This window comes from Martes martes (assembly GCF_963455335.1).
Source record: "Martes martes genome assembly, chromosome: 5".
Lineage (NCBI taxonomy): Eukaryota > Metazoa > Chordata > Mammalia > Carnivora > Mustelidae > Martes > Martes martes.
This window is the reverse complement of record NC_137892.1, coordinates 43,651,448-43,666,518: the sequence shown is the minus strand read 5'-3', so window position 1 is coordinate 43,666,518 and position 15,071 is coordinate 43,651,448. Positions and strand designations below refer to the sequence as shown.

Below are 15,071 nucleotides of genomic sequence, written 5' to 3'. Positions count from 1 at the left end.
CTCTCTCATCTCTCTAAAATAAAAATTAAAATAAATCAATAAATAAATAAATAAAAGGAAAGCTATAGTTGCCTAATGAAAAATTTAGAACACAATGACAACCAGACAGATAAGAGGTGAACTAGAGATGTCACTTGATTTGATTTCTGCAAGGCTTATTATTCCTTCCAACATTTAAATCCACAAGCTTTAAATCATGACCTTGATCATTAAATTGTGAATGCAGTACTCACAGCCTGCTAGTTTAGGGATTGCATGCCAAAAGAAAACCTCATTGATCCAGCAAAATCCTGGGAAACTTAAGAGGGTATATTAAGAGATATTCCATTGTTTTTTTTTCTTTTTTTTCATTGTTTTTTATTTATGACAAAATGAAGACGTATACTGTTCATGAAATATGCAAATTAATTAGAATGTCACCTTACATTCTGAATAAGAGGAAATAATTCAAAAGTTTTTTAGTCACAGAAATAGTGGAAAAGAATACCTATCCTCCCAACACAAGATAAAATTACTAAGAATAAATTCAAGATAGCACAACAAGTACCAACAAATAAATATAAAGTGGGAAACTCTTGCTGTATATTAAGCATGGCAAAACCAAACCAATTTTTGAAAATCCCAAGTGACAAGTCGAACATGAATAAACATGAATTGTCATTATAAGCAAAGCCAGTGTATTACTGGTACTGTGCTTAACAGGCAAAACGTCTAGCAAAGCAACTTGCATGGAATACTATTAGTAATCATAGCTTATATTTTTATTTAAAATAGTATATTATATTGTGTATTGCATATTTTGTAAGTATATATAAAATATAGATACAATATTTAATGTTATTATATGTTGTGTGTGTATATATAGCATATATGTATTACTTTCATTTTTTCCGTATACAAAATGTAAATACCACTCCAGGGGCACCTGGGTGGCTCAGTGGGTTAAAGCCTCTGCCTTCGGCTCAGGTCATGATCCCGGGGTTCTGGGATCGAGCACCACATCGGGCTCTCTGCTCAGTGGGGAGCCTGCTTCCCCCTCTCTCTCTGCCTGCCTCTTTACCTACTTGTGATCTCTCTCTGTCAAATAAATAAATAAAATCTTTAATTAATAAATAAATAAATAAATAAATAAAATACCACTCCAGAAATGATTTTACATAATTTGCATTTATAGAAAGAGCTATGCTTTTTTAAAAGTTTAATAATTTTAGAAACTTAAGGAAAGAATAAACCCAATAGGCTAAATGGCTCCCTAACAAATATATATATATATATATATATATATATATATATATTTGTTAAATATATATCTTTATCTTATCTATCTATCTATGTGGGTGTACGTATTTGTGTCTGCGTGTGTGTGTGCGCGCGCGCGTGTGTGTATCTTTTACCAGCAAAAGGAAATTTTTAGATGAGGGTGTATTGGTTTCAATATGGTTTTAAAAAATATAAAGAATATTTAAATTCCAAGAGAAATGACTTTGAAGCAGGAATATTTTCGTAAGCTACCTTAATTATCATAACGACCAAAAGTTAAATGAAGCTTTTTACTTAGGTTAAGAGAAGACATTTCTGAGAATGTCTGTAAAAATTAAGTACAGATGTGTATCATCTTTGAATATTCACTTGAGTAAGAACAATTAAACAATTAAAATATAAAACCAGTGAAACTCAGCACTGAAAAGAATCTAAATGACTATTTATGTCAACACCCACTTTTTAAAGGATATAGACTTGAGCCTGAAGGATGTAAATAGTCTATTCCTGGACAAAGCTGAAGTTTTATTTGACCTTCCTTTTATATCAAACTCCTAAATAATTCTTAAAAATTCTCTAAGCCAGTGTTCTGAGTTTGGATCAATGTAGACACAAGTTTTAAAGAGATTAAGAACATTTTCTCAGAACTTGCAAACTACCCCAATCTGACAAACACTGCTATAGGTCATGGGGTATACCAACCATTTCAAATGAAAATTCTTAATTCCAAGCAAATTTAAGGCAGTCATGTAGTCATTTTATCTCACACTTGTACATTTCTTTTGTAGTTGTTAAATTATCCTTTAAATAAGAAACATTTGGAAGATTTGTCAAATATAAGGGTAGCATATGTGTTCCTCACTAAAAGATAAAGAACAAAACTCCTAAGTAGAAGTCATAACAAATTTTAAAAATCTACATGAACTGAATGTATCTTTCTCTCGAAAATCATTCTGGTGAAGACGTTGTTTACAGAATTGTTGGATAACCTTAGAATCACCAACATATAGAACATTATGTACTATGTTAATCTTAATAACGAAAAGCAAATCCTTAATCTGTGTTTATCTCAATTAATACAAAATGTTTATCAACTTAATGAGAGTACAGTTCTTATTGTATCAATATTGATATTAAAACAAATAACTATGGTGTGATGACAAAACAGGATAGATAAATAATTTTTATTACAGTAGAATTAAAAGTAATAAAACTAATGGATCATGTAAATTTATAAAATAAGACTTGAATATTTAATTTTTGGCTTGAATATTTTTTAAAGATTTTATTTATTTATTTGACAGAGAGAGACACAGCAAGAGAAGGAACACAAGCATGGGGAGTGGGAGAGGGAGAAGCAGGCTTCCCGTTGATCTGGGAGCCTGATGCAGGGCTCGATCCCAGGACACCATGACCAGAGCTGAAGGCAGACACTTAACCATCTGAGCCACCCAGGCGCCCCTTGGCTTAAATATTTTAATGCTTCGATCATCATCAGGGAGTAAAGGATTCAACTATAAATGTTTGAATATATTTTCCAGAATGATTGCAAACAAATCTAAAGTTTAAATTAATTATGCTCTTAAATAAGTATCTGAATAAAGGTAGAAGAATTATAATTAATATATAAGATAATAGAGACCAGAACTAAAAGAGCAAACTTTCTGAAGTACCAACATCAAAAAAAAAAAAAAAAAAGAGGCAGAACACTACATATAATTCTAATGAAGAACTGGCAATTTATATATAACATGTTTATGCATATAAGGCATATAACATATTTATGCATATAAGACATCATTTTAAAATATATTTATTTATCTTTCTAATCTCTTTCCTTGGATAATTCTTAAGAAATTATCTATCACACTTGGTAGTGGAACTAAGGACCTACTTTTTGCATGATGATTGTTTTTTTCACCATGTTAAAAAATAAGAAACTAAAGTATAACCATCCCAGTCAATAAAACACCACTCGGCTATGAATCAAATTATAGTAATTATAAAAATAGGATTTTTTTTGCTGAGACTAAATATTTTATAAAATACATATTTTGAGGGGTGTCTGGGTGGCTCAGTGGACAGCCTGCTTTTCCCTATTCCTCTGTGGGCTGCTCTGCCTACTTGTGCTATCTCTCTACCAAATAATAAAATCTTAAAAAAAATACATCTATCTATCTATCTATATATTTTAATGGGTGCCTGGATGGCTCAGATGGTTAAGCATCAAACTTGTCTTGGCTCTCTGCCTTCGGCTCAGGTGGCTCAGGTCATGATCCCAGGGTCCTGGGATCGAGTCCTGCATCGGGCTCTCTGCTCAGCAGGGAGCCTGCTTCCCCCTCTCTCTCTGCCTGCCTCTCTGCCTACTTATGATCTCTGTCTGTCATATAAATAAATAAAAATCTTTAAAAAAACAAAACAAAATAAAACAAAAAAAAACCTTGTCTTGGCTCAGGTCATGACCTCAGGGTTGTGACACAGAGCACCAAATCTGGCTCTGTGCTCACAGGGAGTCTGCCTGAGATTCTCTCTCTCCTTCTGCCTCTGCTCCCTCCCCCCACCCACATGCATTCACCTTCTCTCTCTCTAAAGTAAGTAAGTAAATAAGTAAATAAGTAAATAAGTAAAATCTTAAAAAACATTTGTTGATAGGTCTTATCATTTAAAATTGTATCTTAAACGATGCCATTGGGCAAAATGTTTGTTTCAGGATATTGTAGGTTGTCTGTTGATAATTTTCTTATAAATGTAAAAGAACTTTGATTTTTTTATATCTTGTAGTCATATTTTTAAAGTTTCAACAAGTCATTTTATTTTATTTTATTTTTTTAAAGATTTTATTTATTTATTTGACAGAGAGAGAGAGATCACAAGTAGGCAGAGAGACAGGCAGAGAGAGAGGAGGAAGCAGGCTCCCTGATGAGCAGAGAGCTCGATGCGGGGCTCGATCCCAAGACCCTGAAATCATGACCTGAGCGGAAGGCAGAGGCTTAACCCTCTGAGCCACCCAGGCGCCCCGTCAACAAGTCATTTTAAAGTTTCAAACTCTTGTCTTCATTCTTAAAGTCTTATGAAAATTGCTCCATTTTTCACAAGGAAAATTACAAAATGATAATTAAAATATGTAATCATGTGTAGCTTTTGAAGAAATACCACTGAAAAGTTTGCAACCCCAACCACTTCAATACATTCATGTAGTCTCTTAAAATTGTAAATATATCTTTTGTCTGTCCCCATTAGATTACCCTTTCATTATTTTGTAAGACTGTTTTTTTTAATAAAGATTTTATTTATTTATTTGACAGACAGATCACAAGTAGGCAGAGAGGCAGGCAGAGAGAGAAGGGAGAAGCAGGCTCCCTGCTGAGCAGAGAGCCCGATGGGGGTCTCGAACCCAGGACGCCGGGATCATGACCTGAGCCGAAGGCAGTGGCTTTAACTCACTGAGCCACCCAGGCGCCCCTGTAAGACTGTTTTAAAATTAGAATCTAGCTATATTTTTTCCTTTTTTTTTTAAATTTAATATGGCTTGGGAAGAATGACCATTCATTAAAACATAATCTAAGAATCTCTTTTAATTTTTCGACCGATGGTTGTATTTTTAGGGCATTAAAAAAAAAAAAAAACCCACAATTGAATAGATGTTTAAAGTTAGTTAAGCCATCAGAATTTTCAGAGAGGAAAAACATTTAAATAATGAAGCTTGGACATATGAAAACTATCAGAATGATTCTCACTGTGTTAACCTTTTGCCTTGCAAATCACTTAAACTTTCTACCTGTAACTGCAGTACTTGGAGGGCCCTTCACATTTTAACACAGTGATTATATGCACACTATACTGCATGGACTAGGTGTTCAAACCTTCTATTAGAGACAACAAACTCCAATAATCAACAGAGGCTATGAAATTCTCTAAATTATTTTCCTGAATTTTATTAACCACAGTGTTTCAGAGAGATGTAAAACAGATACTTAAAGAACAGCTCTTTGGGGAGTTTGCTCTTGCTTTCATATCATGTGGATCTTTGTCTCATCAGCATTCATACTTCCTTATTTCAATAGTTTCAGTAGCCTTGTAGAGCACAAACATTATGTTGAAATGCTACATTGCACGCATTATTAATTCTTAAATGAAATTACTTTTCACATATACCACGTGTACAAATTTCCAATGTATCTGTAAGGTGAAAGGCAACTCTAGAGTTACTTTGTATATCCTGGGTCACAGTTTTTAGAATTTAATCGCTTGTCACTTGAGGGGGAGAATGTAGATATATAACCATTAAAGTAGCAAGGTAAAGTTCCTCCTGGAGATCCAAAATAAGTCTTGTTAAAAACACCTAAAGCACAGTATTCAAATGAATGTATACCATTAACTTCATCAGCGGTCAGAAGTTTGTTTGGCCTTGTTACTCTGGGATAAAATGCTTGAGAATTAGTGAAGTAGTTTATAATGGGTATGGAAGGAAAGTGGATAAAGCAAAACAAAAGGAGAGTATTGATGAACTAGTTATTAAAAGGCTCTGCACTTTCTATATTTAGGAAAGTCTATAAACAGCATTATGAATTCACGGTTCTTTATCATGTAAAACTCTATCTGGATTCTAATTTATTGAATGTCCTCCATTTCAGCCATACCTCTTATTTTGTGTTTTGACATTCATAGTCAATGAAAATACAATTTAGGGAACAAAAGTACTAATTCCAACGCTTATATGGAGAGGCAAAAGACCAGAATAGTCAACAAAATATTGATGGAGAAAAAGAAAGGCAGAGTATTAATACTACCTGACTTGAAGACTTACTCTAAAGCTAGCATAATCAAGGCAGCATGATGTTGGTGGAGAAGAGACAAACAGATCAACAGAACAGCTAAAGAGCCCAGAAATAGATAAACAGATACACACACATATGGTCAACCAATGTTTGAGAAAGGAGCAAATGGAATCCAATGGAGCAAAGATTAAAGATTAAAGATTCTCTTGGTGCCGTCTTGTGCTGGAGGTTGCTAGGAGAAGCCAGCCTGCACATGTGCTGAAATCTTGCTCCTGTCCTCTGATGTGCGCCTCACAGGTGCCCCAGAGATAATCTTTTCAACAGATGGTGCTAGAACAACTAGACAACCACATATAAAGAAAAGAAACTAGACAGAGATCTTGTATCTGTCATAGAGATTAACTCAAAATAGATGATAGATCTAAATGTGAAATGCAGATCTATTCAACTCTTAGTAGATAGGGCGCCTGGGTGGCTCAGTCTGTTAAATGTCTGCCTTCAGCTCAGGTCATGATCCCAAGGTCCTGGGACTGAGTCCCACATTGGGCTCCTTGCTCAGTGGGGAGCTTGCTTCTCCCTCTCCCCCCTGCTCATGTACTCTGTCACTATCTCTATCTCTTTCAAATAAATAAATTCTTAAAAAAAAAAAAAAGAAAGAAAAGAAAAGAACATAGAAGATCATCCAGATAACTTTGGGTTTGGCGATGATTTTTTTAGCTATATCACCAAAGGCACGATCCATGAAAGAAATAATTGATAAGCTGGACTTGATTAAAAATAAAATCTTACACTCTGTCAAAGACACTGTCAACAGAATGAGAAGACAAGCCACAGACTGGGAGAATATATTTGCAAAAAACATATCTAATAAAGGAGTGTTATCCAAAATATATGTATTTAAAAAAACCTCTTAAAGCTCAGCAGCAAGAAAACCAAGAACCTGATTAAAAAATGGGCTGAACACCTCAACACACATCTCACGGAAGAAGACATAAAGATGGCAAATACACATACTAAAAGATACTCTGCATCATATGTCATCAGAGAATTACAAACTAAAACATCAATGAAATAGCACTACATAACTATTGGAAGGCCAAAATCCAGAACACTAAAAGCACCAACTGGGGAGGGTGTGGAGGAACAGGAACTCTCATTCCTTACTTCTGAGAATATAAAATGGCATAACCACTCTGGAAAGCAGTTTGGCAACTTCTTACAAAACTGAACACACTCCTATCATAAATCCAGCAATCATACTCTTTGGTATTTACCCAGATGAGTTAAAAACCATGTCCACCCCAAAAGCTGCACACAGATGTGTATAACAGCTTTGCCAAAATTCGGAAGCAACAAGTGAATGAATAAACAGACTGGTACATCCAGACAATGGAATATTATTCAGTACAAAAAAGAATGAGTATCAGGCCATGGAAAGACGTGGAGGAACTTTAAGTGCTTACTGCTAAGTGCAAGAAGTCAATCAGAAAAGGCTACATACTGTATGATTCCTACTACATGACAATTGAGAAAAGGCAAAAACAATAGAGACCATAAAAAAACAAACAGATTGAACATAATTTAAAAAAAAGAACACAGTGGACATTATAACAGAAAACTACATAAAATCTAAATATACGAGACGAGTAAACGTATCAATTATTATGATATATCAGCTCAGTAAATTGCTCAGCAATAAATTTGTACTTCGAAGGCAAATACAAACGAACAGTTCTTGCCATGAGCTAGTGGGGAGGGATGGATGATTAGGCTGAACACAGAGGACTTTGAGGAAAGCAAAACTACTCTGTATGATGCTGTAATGGTGGATATATGTTATTATACATCTGTCAAAACCCACAGAATGTACAAACTAAGAGCGAACTGTAGTATAAACTATGGACTTTGGATGATAATGTTGTGTCAGCGTAGGCTCATCAGCTGTAACCAGTGTGCAGCTCTGGCGCAAGATGTTGATGACGGGGCTCTGCATGTGTGGGGGCAGGGATATGGGAAGTCTCCCTCCCTCCCTTCCTCCCTTTCAATTTTGCTGTGAACCTAAAACGGCTTTAAAAAATACTTTATTAAAAATAGTACTAAATCAGAGTAATCTTAAATTTTATTCGTTTCCAATAATCAAGGAGTACTTACTTCAAAATATTTGTTTTTAAATCTTACTAACCCATCACTGGAGTGTGCAGGTATATGCATATGGTGTGTGTCAGAGTGTGTTTGTGTATGAGAAAAGACAATAAGAGCGTTATCTTTAAAATTTTCTCACACTCAAATGATACTCAACATTAATATGTCAAAAAATAAGACGTGTTCCTAGCACAATGCTTTTATAAAGTTACCCTGTTAAAAACACATTTTTTTTTCTTCAGAGTCAGATTACCAGGAAACTTTGTAATTAAAAAAAATTACTTATTCTCCAAATGAATGTATTTTATCTTACTTTGTTGAAGCTTCATGTCAAACATCAAAAGAATGCATGTTGAATAACCATGATCTAATTATAAGAATGCAATTTAATCGTGTGCAGAATAACACGATCCAAAAAGCTATCTTGACTCTTAACCAAGGAAATGGTAAATTCTGGAAGGAAAGTATCATAATAGCAAAACAAACTGAAAACACCTTAACCCAGTCCCAGTTATAGTATATGAAGCAGAATATTTTTAACTCTCTTTTTGGAAACCTTTTTTCTTTTAGAACTTCCAGCCATTCTACTTAATTGGTCCCTTGAACTTGCCCTTCCTTCGCATGGCCACTGATTCTGTCCTAAATATTATCATCTTATGAGTAAATTAATCAAAAAAAGTCTAATTGGTCTTCATACATCTAGCACCTCTTCTTGCTAATGGAGAGTTGGCTGTTACAAGATTTAGACTCCTAAATTCACCATATAACTGTGCCTTATGCAAAATAAAACTGATTTTTTCCTAACCAGATCACAAGTTATTTTTCCAACTTTATATTCCAATGCTTCACAATGGACTCCATTATTTCACAAGTTTATTGTGTACTTAATTATTTCCTTGTCTCCATTCACTCTAGTAATGCAATAATATTTCCTTCTGTTTGGTTTTCTCTGTCGCCATCTCCATCTCTCTGTTCCTGTCTCTGGCTCCTTCTCTTTTTATTCCTGAAGAATAGCTATTCTGTTCTTCAAGTCTAGTTCAAATGTTAGACTTTTAAGTCTTCTTTGCTAACATGAAAACAAATTCTACACTCTTGACAATATACCCCCTGACCATGTGTCTATGTCCTAGCTAGTTGTATATGGGTCTGTTTCTACCGTAGAACCTATGCATTCCTTTAATAAAGCAGTGATCAGCCTTCTTCATTTTTCTGTCTCCAATATCTAACAGTAGATATTCAGTAAGACAGGTTATTGCTTATTTTTGTATTACATATTTTTACGCATTTATACATATGCATGACTGAATTCGGCCTTTTGATCACTTGCGCTTTCAAATAAGTTCTATTTTTTAGGTTTTACATCTGAGATTGTATTAATAAAAGGGAAATGTTGACTGAATTCATAAAAATGGCATCTGTGACTTGTGGTGGGAGGAGCATTAAGGCATGTCATCTCAGCCAGCCTTCTCCTTCTCTGATAGGCCTCTTAACTACAGATGGCACTTAATGGCTCCTTAAATACATCTAACATTTATTCTTCCACAGGACTGCCCAGCAGCCACTTAGCACTTCTGTTGGTAGCTTTCTTACCTGAAATTCATCAACTGTACTATGAATCTTTACTGGTCTCTTCAGCACAGCAGAACATAAAAACCAGTAGTTTGTTCATGACCACACATAAGTAAGTGCCAAGTTCAAATACTTGTTTTTTCAAGAAAGAGAGTGAGCTAAAATAATATGGTACATAAACAAAATTCAAGTTGGTGAATCGAGTAGCCATTATTAAAAAAGTGGAAGCATATATCCATCGGAAGTTTTACCGAGGCTCCCTCCTGTCTAGGGAAAATGTTTAGTTATGTGTTCCATTGTGCCAAGGACAGACTGGTCCTTTCCAGACACTTACCCTCTGACAGCATGAATAAGTCTCAATGATGGATAGGCAGTTCGCACTTTCAGTTTATTCTTAAGGATTAATGCATTAACCCACTCCACGTGCTTCTCTCCTCCTTTGACCATGAAAGCAGGGATCCAAAGGACACTGTCATTCAGCATGGAAAGTCTATGCACAAATTTTTCTCTGTCACTCTCATTCCGAAAGCCTCCAAATGCTCTTTGTACAACTGATGGGTTCATGGTAATGAAATCTGATTTAGTTCCCACATCTGCAGCGAACTCCACCACAGGGGCTAGATTACACCTGAAGAGGAAAAAATTAATGGACAAATGAAAAATAAATATCAAACAGTCACTCCTAAAATGGTGTGCATCAAAAGAAGAATGGGGAACAAGCATTTCCTTTTCACCAGGTTGGAAAAAAAAAAAAAAAAAAAGATAATCTGCCTGGTAAAATTATATTTCAGAAAGTTACCACACATACAGGAATACTGTCTTCAATAATGATGTGCTTCCCTAGTATAGGGCTCAAATTGTCAGATTAATTCAACCTATTGTCTGAGAATACTCTTCGCTGTCTGTTATCTTCATAAAACCACATGATACGAATTCCATTCCTAAGAACTGGAACTTGATGTTCCAATCTGCACGACTTGTCAAGCTTTATAAACAAATCAAGTGAAGGTGGCTTTTCTGTACGCTGAAGACAACTGAAAGTATAATTCCTTATAGTATTTTCCACAAACATATTTGCAATTACCCTCTACTGCCCTAAATGGGAAAGGAAAGTTAGAAAAGTGGAATGATCACATTTAATATGCCTTTTTGAGATGTTAAATAATTCAGAAAAGCCTTTACGACCAAGTATCTTTCTGTCCTTTTTGAGCACATCCTTACGATGCCTATTTTCCTTTGCTAACATGCCGCATATGCTTGGTGCTTTGTGGAGGAGGGACAGAATCTGATGTCCTGTTCTTTCCACTGACGCTCCAGGGCCTTACACAGTGCTTGCACCCGATTTTATTCTTGTGACCTGATTTCATTCTTATACTGAAAGGGAGCTCTGAAAAGCACCTTGAATTTTGTCTTCAACCAATTTGTGATGCTTCTTTGATTCTACCACACAGATCTTTGGATTCTCAGCGTAAAAGATGGCTTAAAATATTTTTAATTTGCTAAAAACAAGGCAAGTTTTAGTTAGTTAATAAGTGAAAAGTCAGATTTGTAACAAACAAGAGTTTGCTAATTTGGAAAAAAATCATTTACATCTATTCAATCTACCTCTTCAAGAAAACCCACACACATACATACACACGATTTCTTTTTCTTTCCTTGTATCAGCCTTTAATGAAAAAGAGAAATAAACTGATTTATTCTTTCCGTATTTTTGCAGGTTTGACTGCATTATGAAAGTTTCTCACAATATTCTTCCTTGTGCTCTTTGCCACTTTAATTAAGCTCTCAAACAAGTGAGATTTAATTAAAGAGTAAAGTGTGTGCTCTGCTATTAAAAATACTGGCTTGTATATCTTTCCTTATTTCTTTTAATTAATATATCTTATTACTTTCTAGATCTCTGACAGCATTTAGCCACCACAACAAACACCTCACACAATTAAGCAAAGTCTACATTATTTAGGACAAGCTCCTCAGAGAAAAAAAAACAACAAAAAATAACACATCATATTATTTAGAAACAATTTTTAAGTTATATATATTTAATTATGCCCCCTATATCATATGATACAGTTTTTTTTCTAGCCATGATCTGTACATTATACGAGACTAGGTATTATTCATTCCCATCAGAGTAAGAATATTATGAATGGGACTGCCTTGGAAAATAGCTACATGTGAACAGAAGCCAAAACGAACATCTTACTGTGGAATTCACGGAAGATCGAGGACATGCTAATTTTTCAAGTCCAAAACTGTATTCCATACCAACTTTTAAAATAATCTAAAATTCTAACCAAGTTAATTACGAGATGAATTTGGATACTGTGGGGAAAATGCATTCTGAACATCACTATTACAGACACTTCTCCTTCCTCAGGTAAAAATAGACAACACTTGTTAATGTTAGAGTTAACATGATATAATCTTTCCACTAAAACAATTCCTCAGCAATTCTTTTCAGAGGATTTCTATGATAGAAAAATACATCTATACTTCATTTTCTCTAGAACTATAAGAATAATCAGAGCCAACCTAGTTAAGCAGAACAAAAATAACATTCTGCTGCATTATCTTTTCAGGGGGAAAAAAAGTCACTTGATTACGTTTTTCATTACTTTTTCTTATCACTTATTTAAAAACGCCTTTACTCCCACGTTGGTTAACACTTCAGGATTTTAGGATTGACTTTTAGTATTGACTCAGCATGCTCCTAAAACATAACTGTCTGGCAATGTGTCTTTTAAGAACAAACAAGAGATTCATCAGTGAAATTGGATATTGAAAGACAGGTACTTTCCACTAGGAAGCAAAAGTAAACTAGGAGAATAAGAATATTTCCGGAGAATAGTATTGATCTGGGAAACAAACCAATGTATATGATTCAAAGAATGCTAAATGATTGTATTGCTAACTAAAAGAGCACCAGGAGATCAAAGAGTAATTGATTCACATGAACTTGACCGAAGAGTTTTTACGACCTCAGCATAGCCCAATCAAGCTTTGTGAGGGATGGAAACAGAGGTCCTGAAAATAGCATGACAGAGGGACACATCCTAAAATATAATGTATGCTAGCTCTAGGAGTCCAGTATATTCATTTTCCTTGGGATTATTATGTCTAATTTTTCACTGGAAGGAAAGATTAACATTGTGTCCACATGTGGTCAGTGAATTAACTACTCTGTAGTTGAGTCAGATATTTAGTCATATAATTAGCTGAATGCCACATAATCAGGGCAAGCATTAAGAACCCAAAATAACCAACCAGCTGTGTCACACTCCAGCAATTCAGTAGACGTACTGTGAACTTCATAGTGTTACTAGTAGTAAAACTGCTGATTGAGCAAGATTATGAATAGATGTGCAATCAAACATTCTTCCTCTTTCTCTTTAAAAATCTTCTTAGGGATTATAATACTCAAAGTGTAGTAAGCATTTATGAATTAACATATTATTTCGCATGTTATTCTTAATCCTATAAAACTGATGAGTGGCCAATTTTTAGATGATGGATTTCTGTAAGTCAAAACTATGGAGTACATAAGAGTATTTAAGACACTCAACCTCTACTTCTTTGGCCACATTAAATTTTTGTACTGTCCAACTATTTTTGACATATCAAAAACATGAAAGCATATATTCAGAATTAGGAATGGAGGCCAAACCCCTGTTTACTCTAAGCTGTCCAATTTTAAATTTATTTGTGTTTATTTTCCATCATTAAAAACCTGCAGGAATGTACTCTAGACCTCTGAAATTTCTTCTGTGATCACACACCAGATGGGATCGCCTCTCAACATTTCTTTTACGCAGAACTGAAGATAGAAACGTTCATTTCTTCCAAGGCTATATAAAATGTTTTAAAGTAATTTTCATTTTAATTCATTTAAGTTTTTTAAGGAAAGAACTGCTTATTTTGTGTATAACACCTAAGGAATTCCCTAGGAAGATGTGTCTCTTAGGTGTGTCAACATTCTCTGCATTTCCCTTAAGTATCAGCTCAACAGTCAAGCAACTAGGAGGTCCCCCTTCCAACAGCTCATCAGATGGGTCTTGAGAGTTCATTGTGCAAATACTATATACTAAATGCTCAGAACTCTTTTTCCAACTATTTTACTATTTGTGCTATTTTACAATGATAAAATCTGGCCAAAAAATAATCTTGACCATTATTTAGTCGTATCAGTAAGATAATGTTCATTCATTTAGTCATGCGTTTATTCATTCCATGATGTGTGTTACACACTTATGCTAGCTATAGCATACTAAGTCATCTGAGATACTAAGGTAAGACCTTAATATATCACAGTGTGCACTGTGATACAGGAGGTTGTTAATTACTTCTTTACACATATAACACAGATTAAACAAAAGAAAACAGTAATGAGTAAGTTACAGACCATACTCATTGTTTTTCACCTCTTAATGTTTAAACAAGTTCCAAACACCTCATTAACACCCTTTTTCTCTTTTGGCCTGTCTCGCTGTATGTGTATTTCTCTGTATTAACACTGAAATCTTTCAGCCTAAGCCATCATTACCGAGAGAACCACATTTAACAACAGACCATGACATGGGAGATAGCCTCTCCTCTTTTCTCCCCCCAGGGGAAGCTTAAGGTTCCTAACTGGTCTCTTCCTGCTTTTGAGCTTGAAGAGCCAAGAGAACAAAGACTCTCTGATACCTGCCCTCTGCCCCTCCCCGCTTCCCCCCCACCCCCGCCCCGCCCCAGGTTTTGTGGTTAACCTCTCCCAGTGGCTAGGGGAAGCTAAAATATGTGACCTATTAGTTTTTCTGACTTTCTCAAGTAAGGGTAGTAGGCCCTAAATAGACCTGAAACCAATATTTTTTACAATGCTTTGAGGTAAGGAGTTGTATTATCTCCACTTTGGAGATGAGAAACCAAGGTCAGAGTGGTTAAGAAACATGTCCAAGGACACAGTGCATATAAAAGAAAAGCACAACTCTTTAAGAATGACTTTAGGACAGGAGTTTTAATTGACACTGCTTACACGTGTGATTTGGTTCAGAACCAGAGGAAATGTCAGTATGTTCATGCTTCACCCCAACCTTCTTGTAGGAGAAAAAGTGCAGATTCCCAGGATTTAAGCATATTACACAAGTCCACTTGGCCATGATGTTCCCCAAATCCTCTGAGCAGTTACTAAACAAAGGGTTTTAAGTATCTAAACCATAAAAATAATACATCTCAGATATCTTGAAGGAGAGGATTTTTAAAATGCTGATAAAAGGATCAAATACCAAATTGATGTGATGTTTTGAAATATGAAGCATAGGATTATTAGTTAATTTATATATG

At 34.9% G+C, this 15,071-nt stretch overlaps 1 protein-coding gene across 1 annotated transcript in view; it reads right to left on the bottom strand.

The window, feature by feature from the left end:
• Positions 1-15,071, bottom strand: part of ST8SIA4 (ST8 alpha-N-acetyl-neuraminide alpha-2,8-sialyltransferase 4) — a 98,022-nt gene that overhangs the window by 43,130 nt on the left and 39,821 nt on the right. Inside the window, exon 4 of the mRNA XM_080804128.1 lies at positions 10,084-10,377. Coding sequence (XP_080660254.1) covers positions 10,084-10,377 — 294 coding nt within the window. The remainder of the gene's footprint in view (positions 1-10,083; positions 10,378-15,071) is intronic.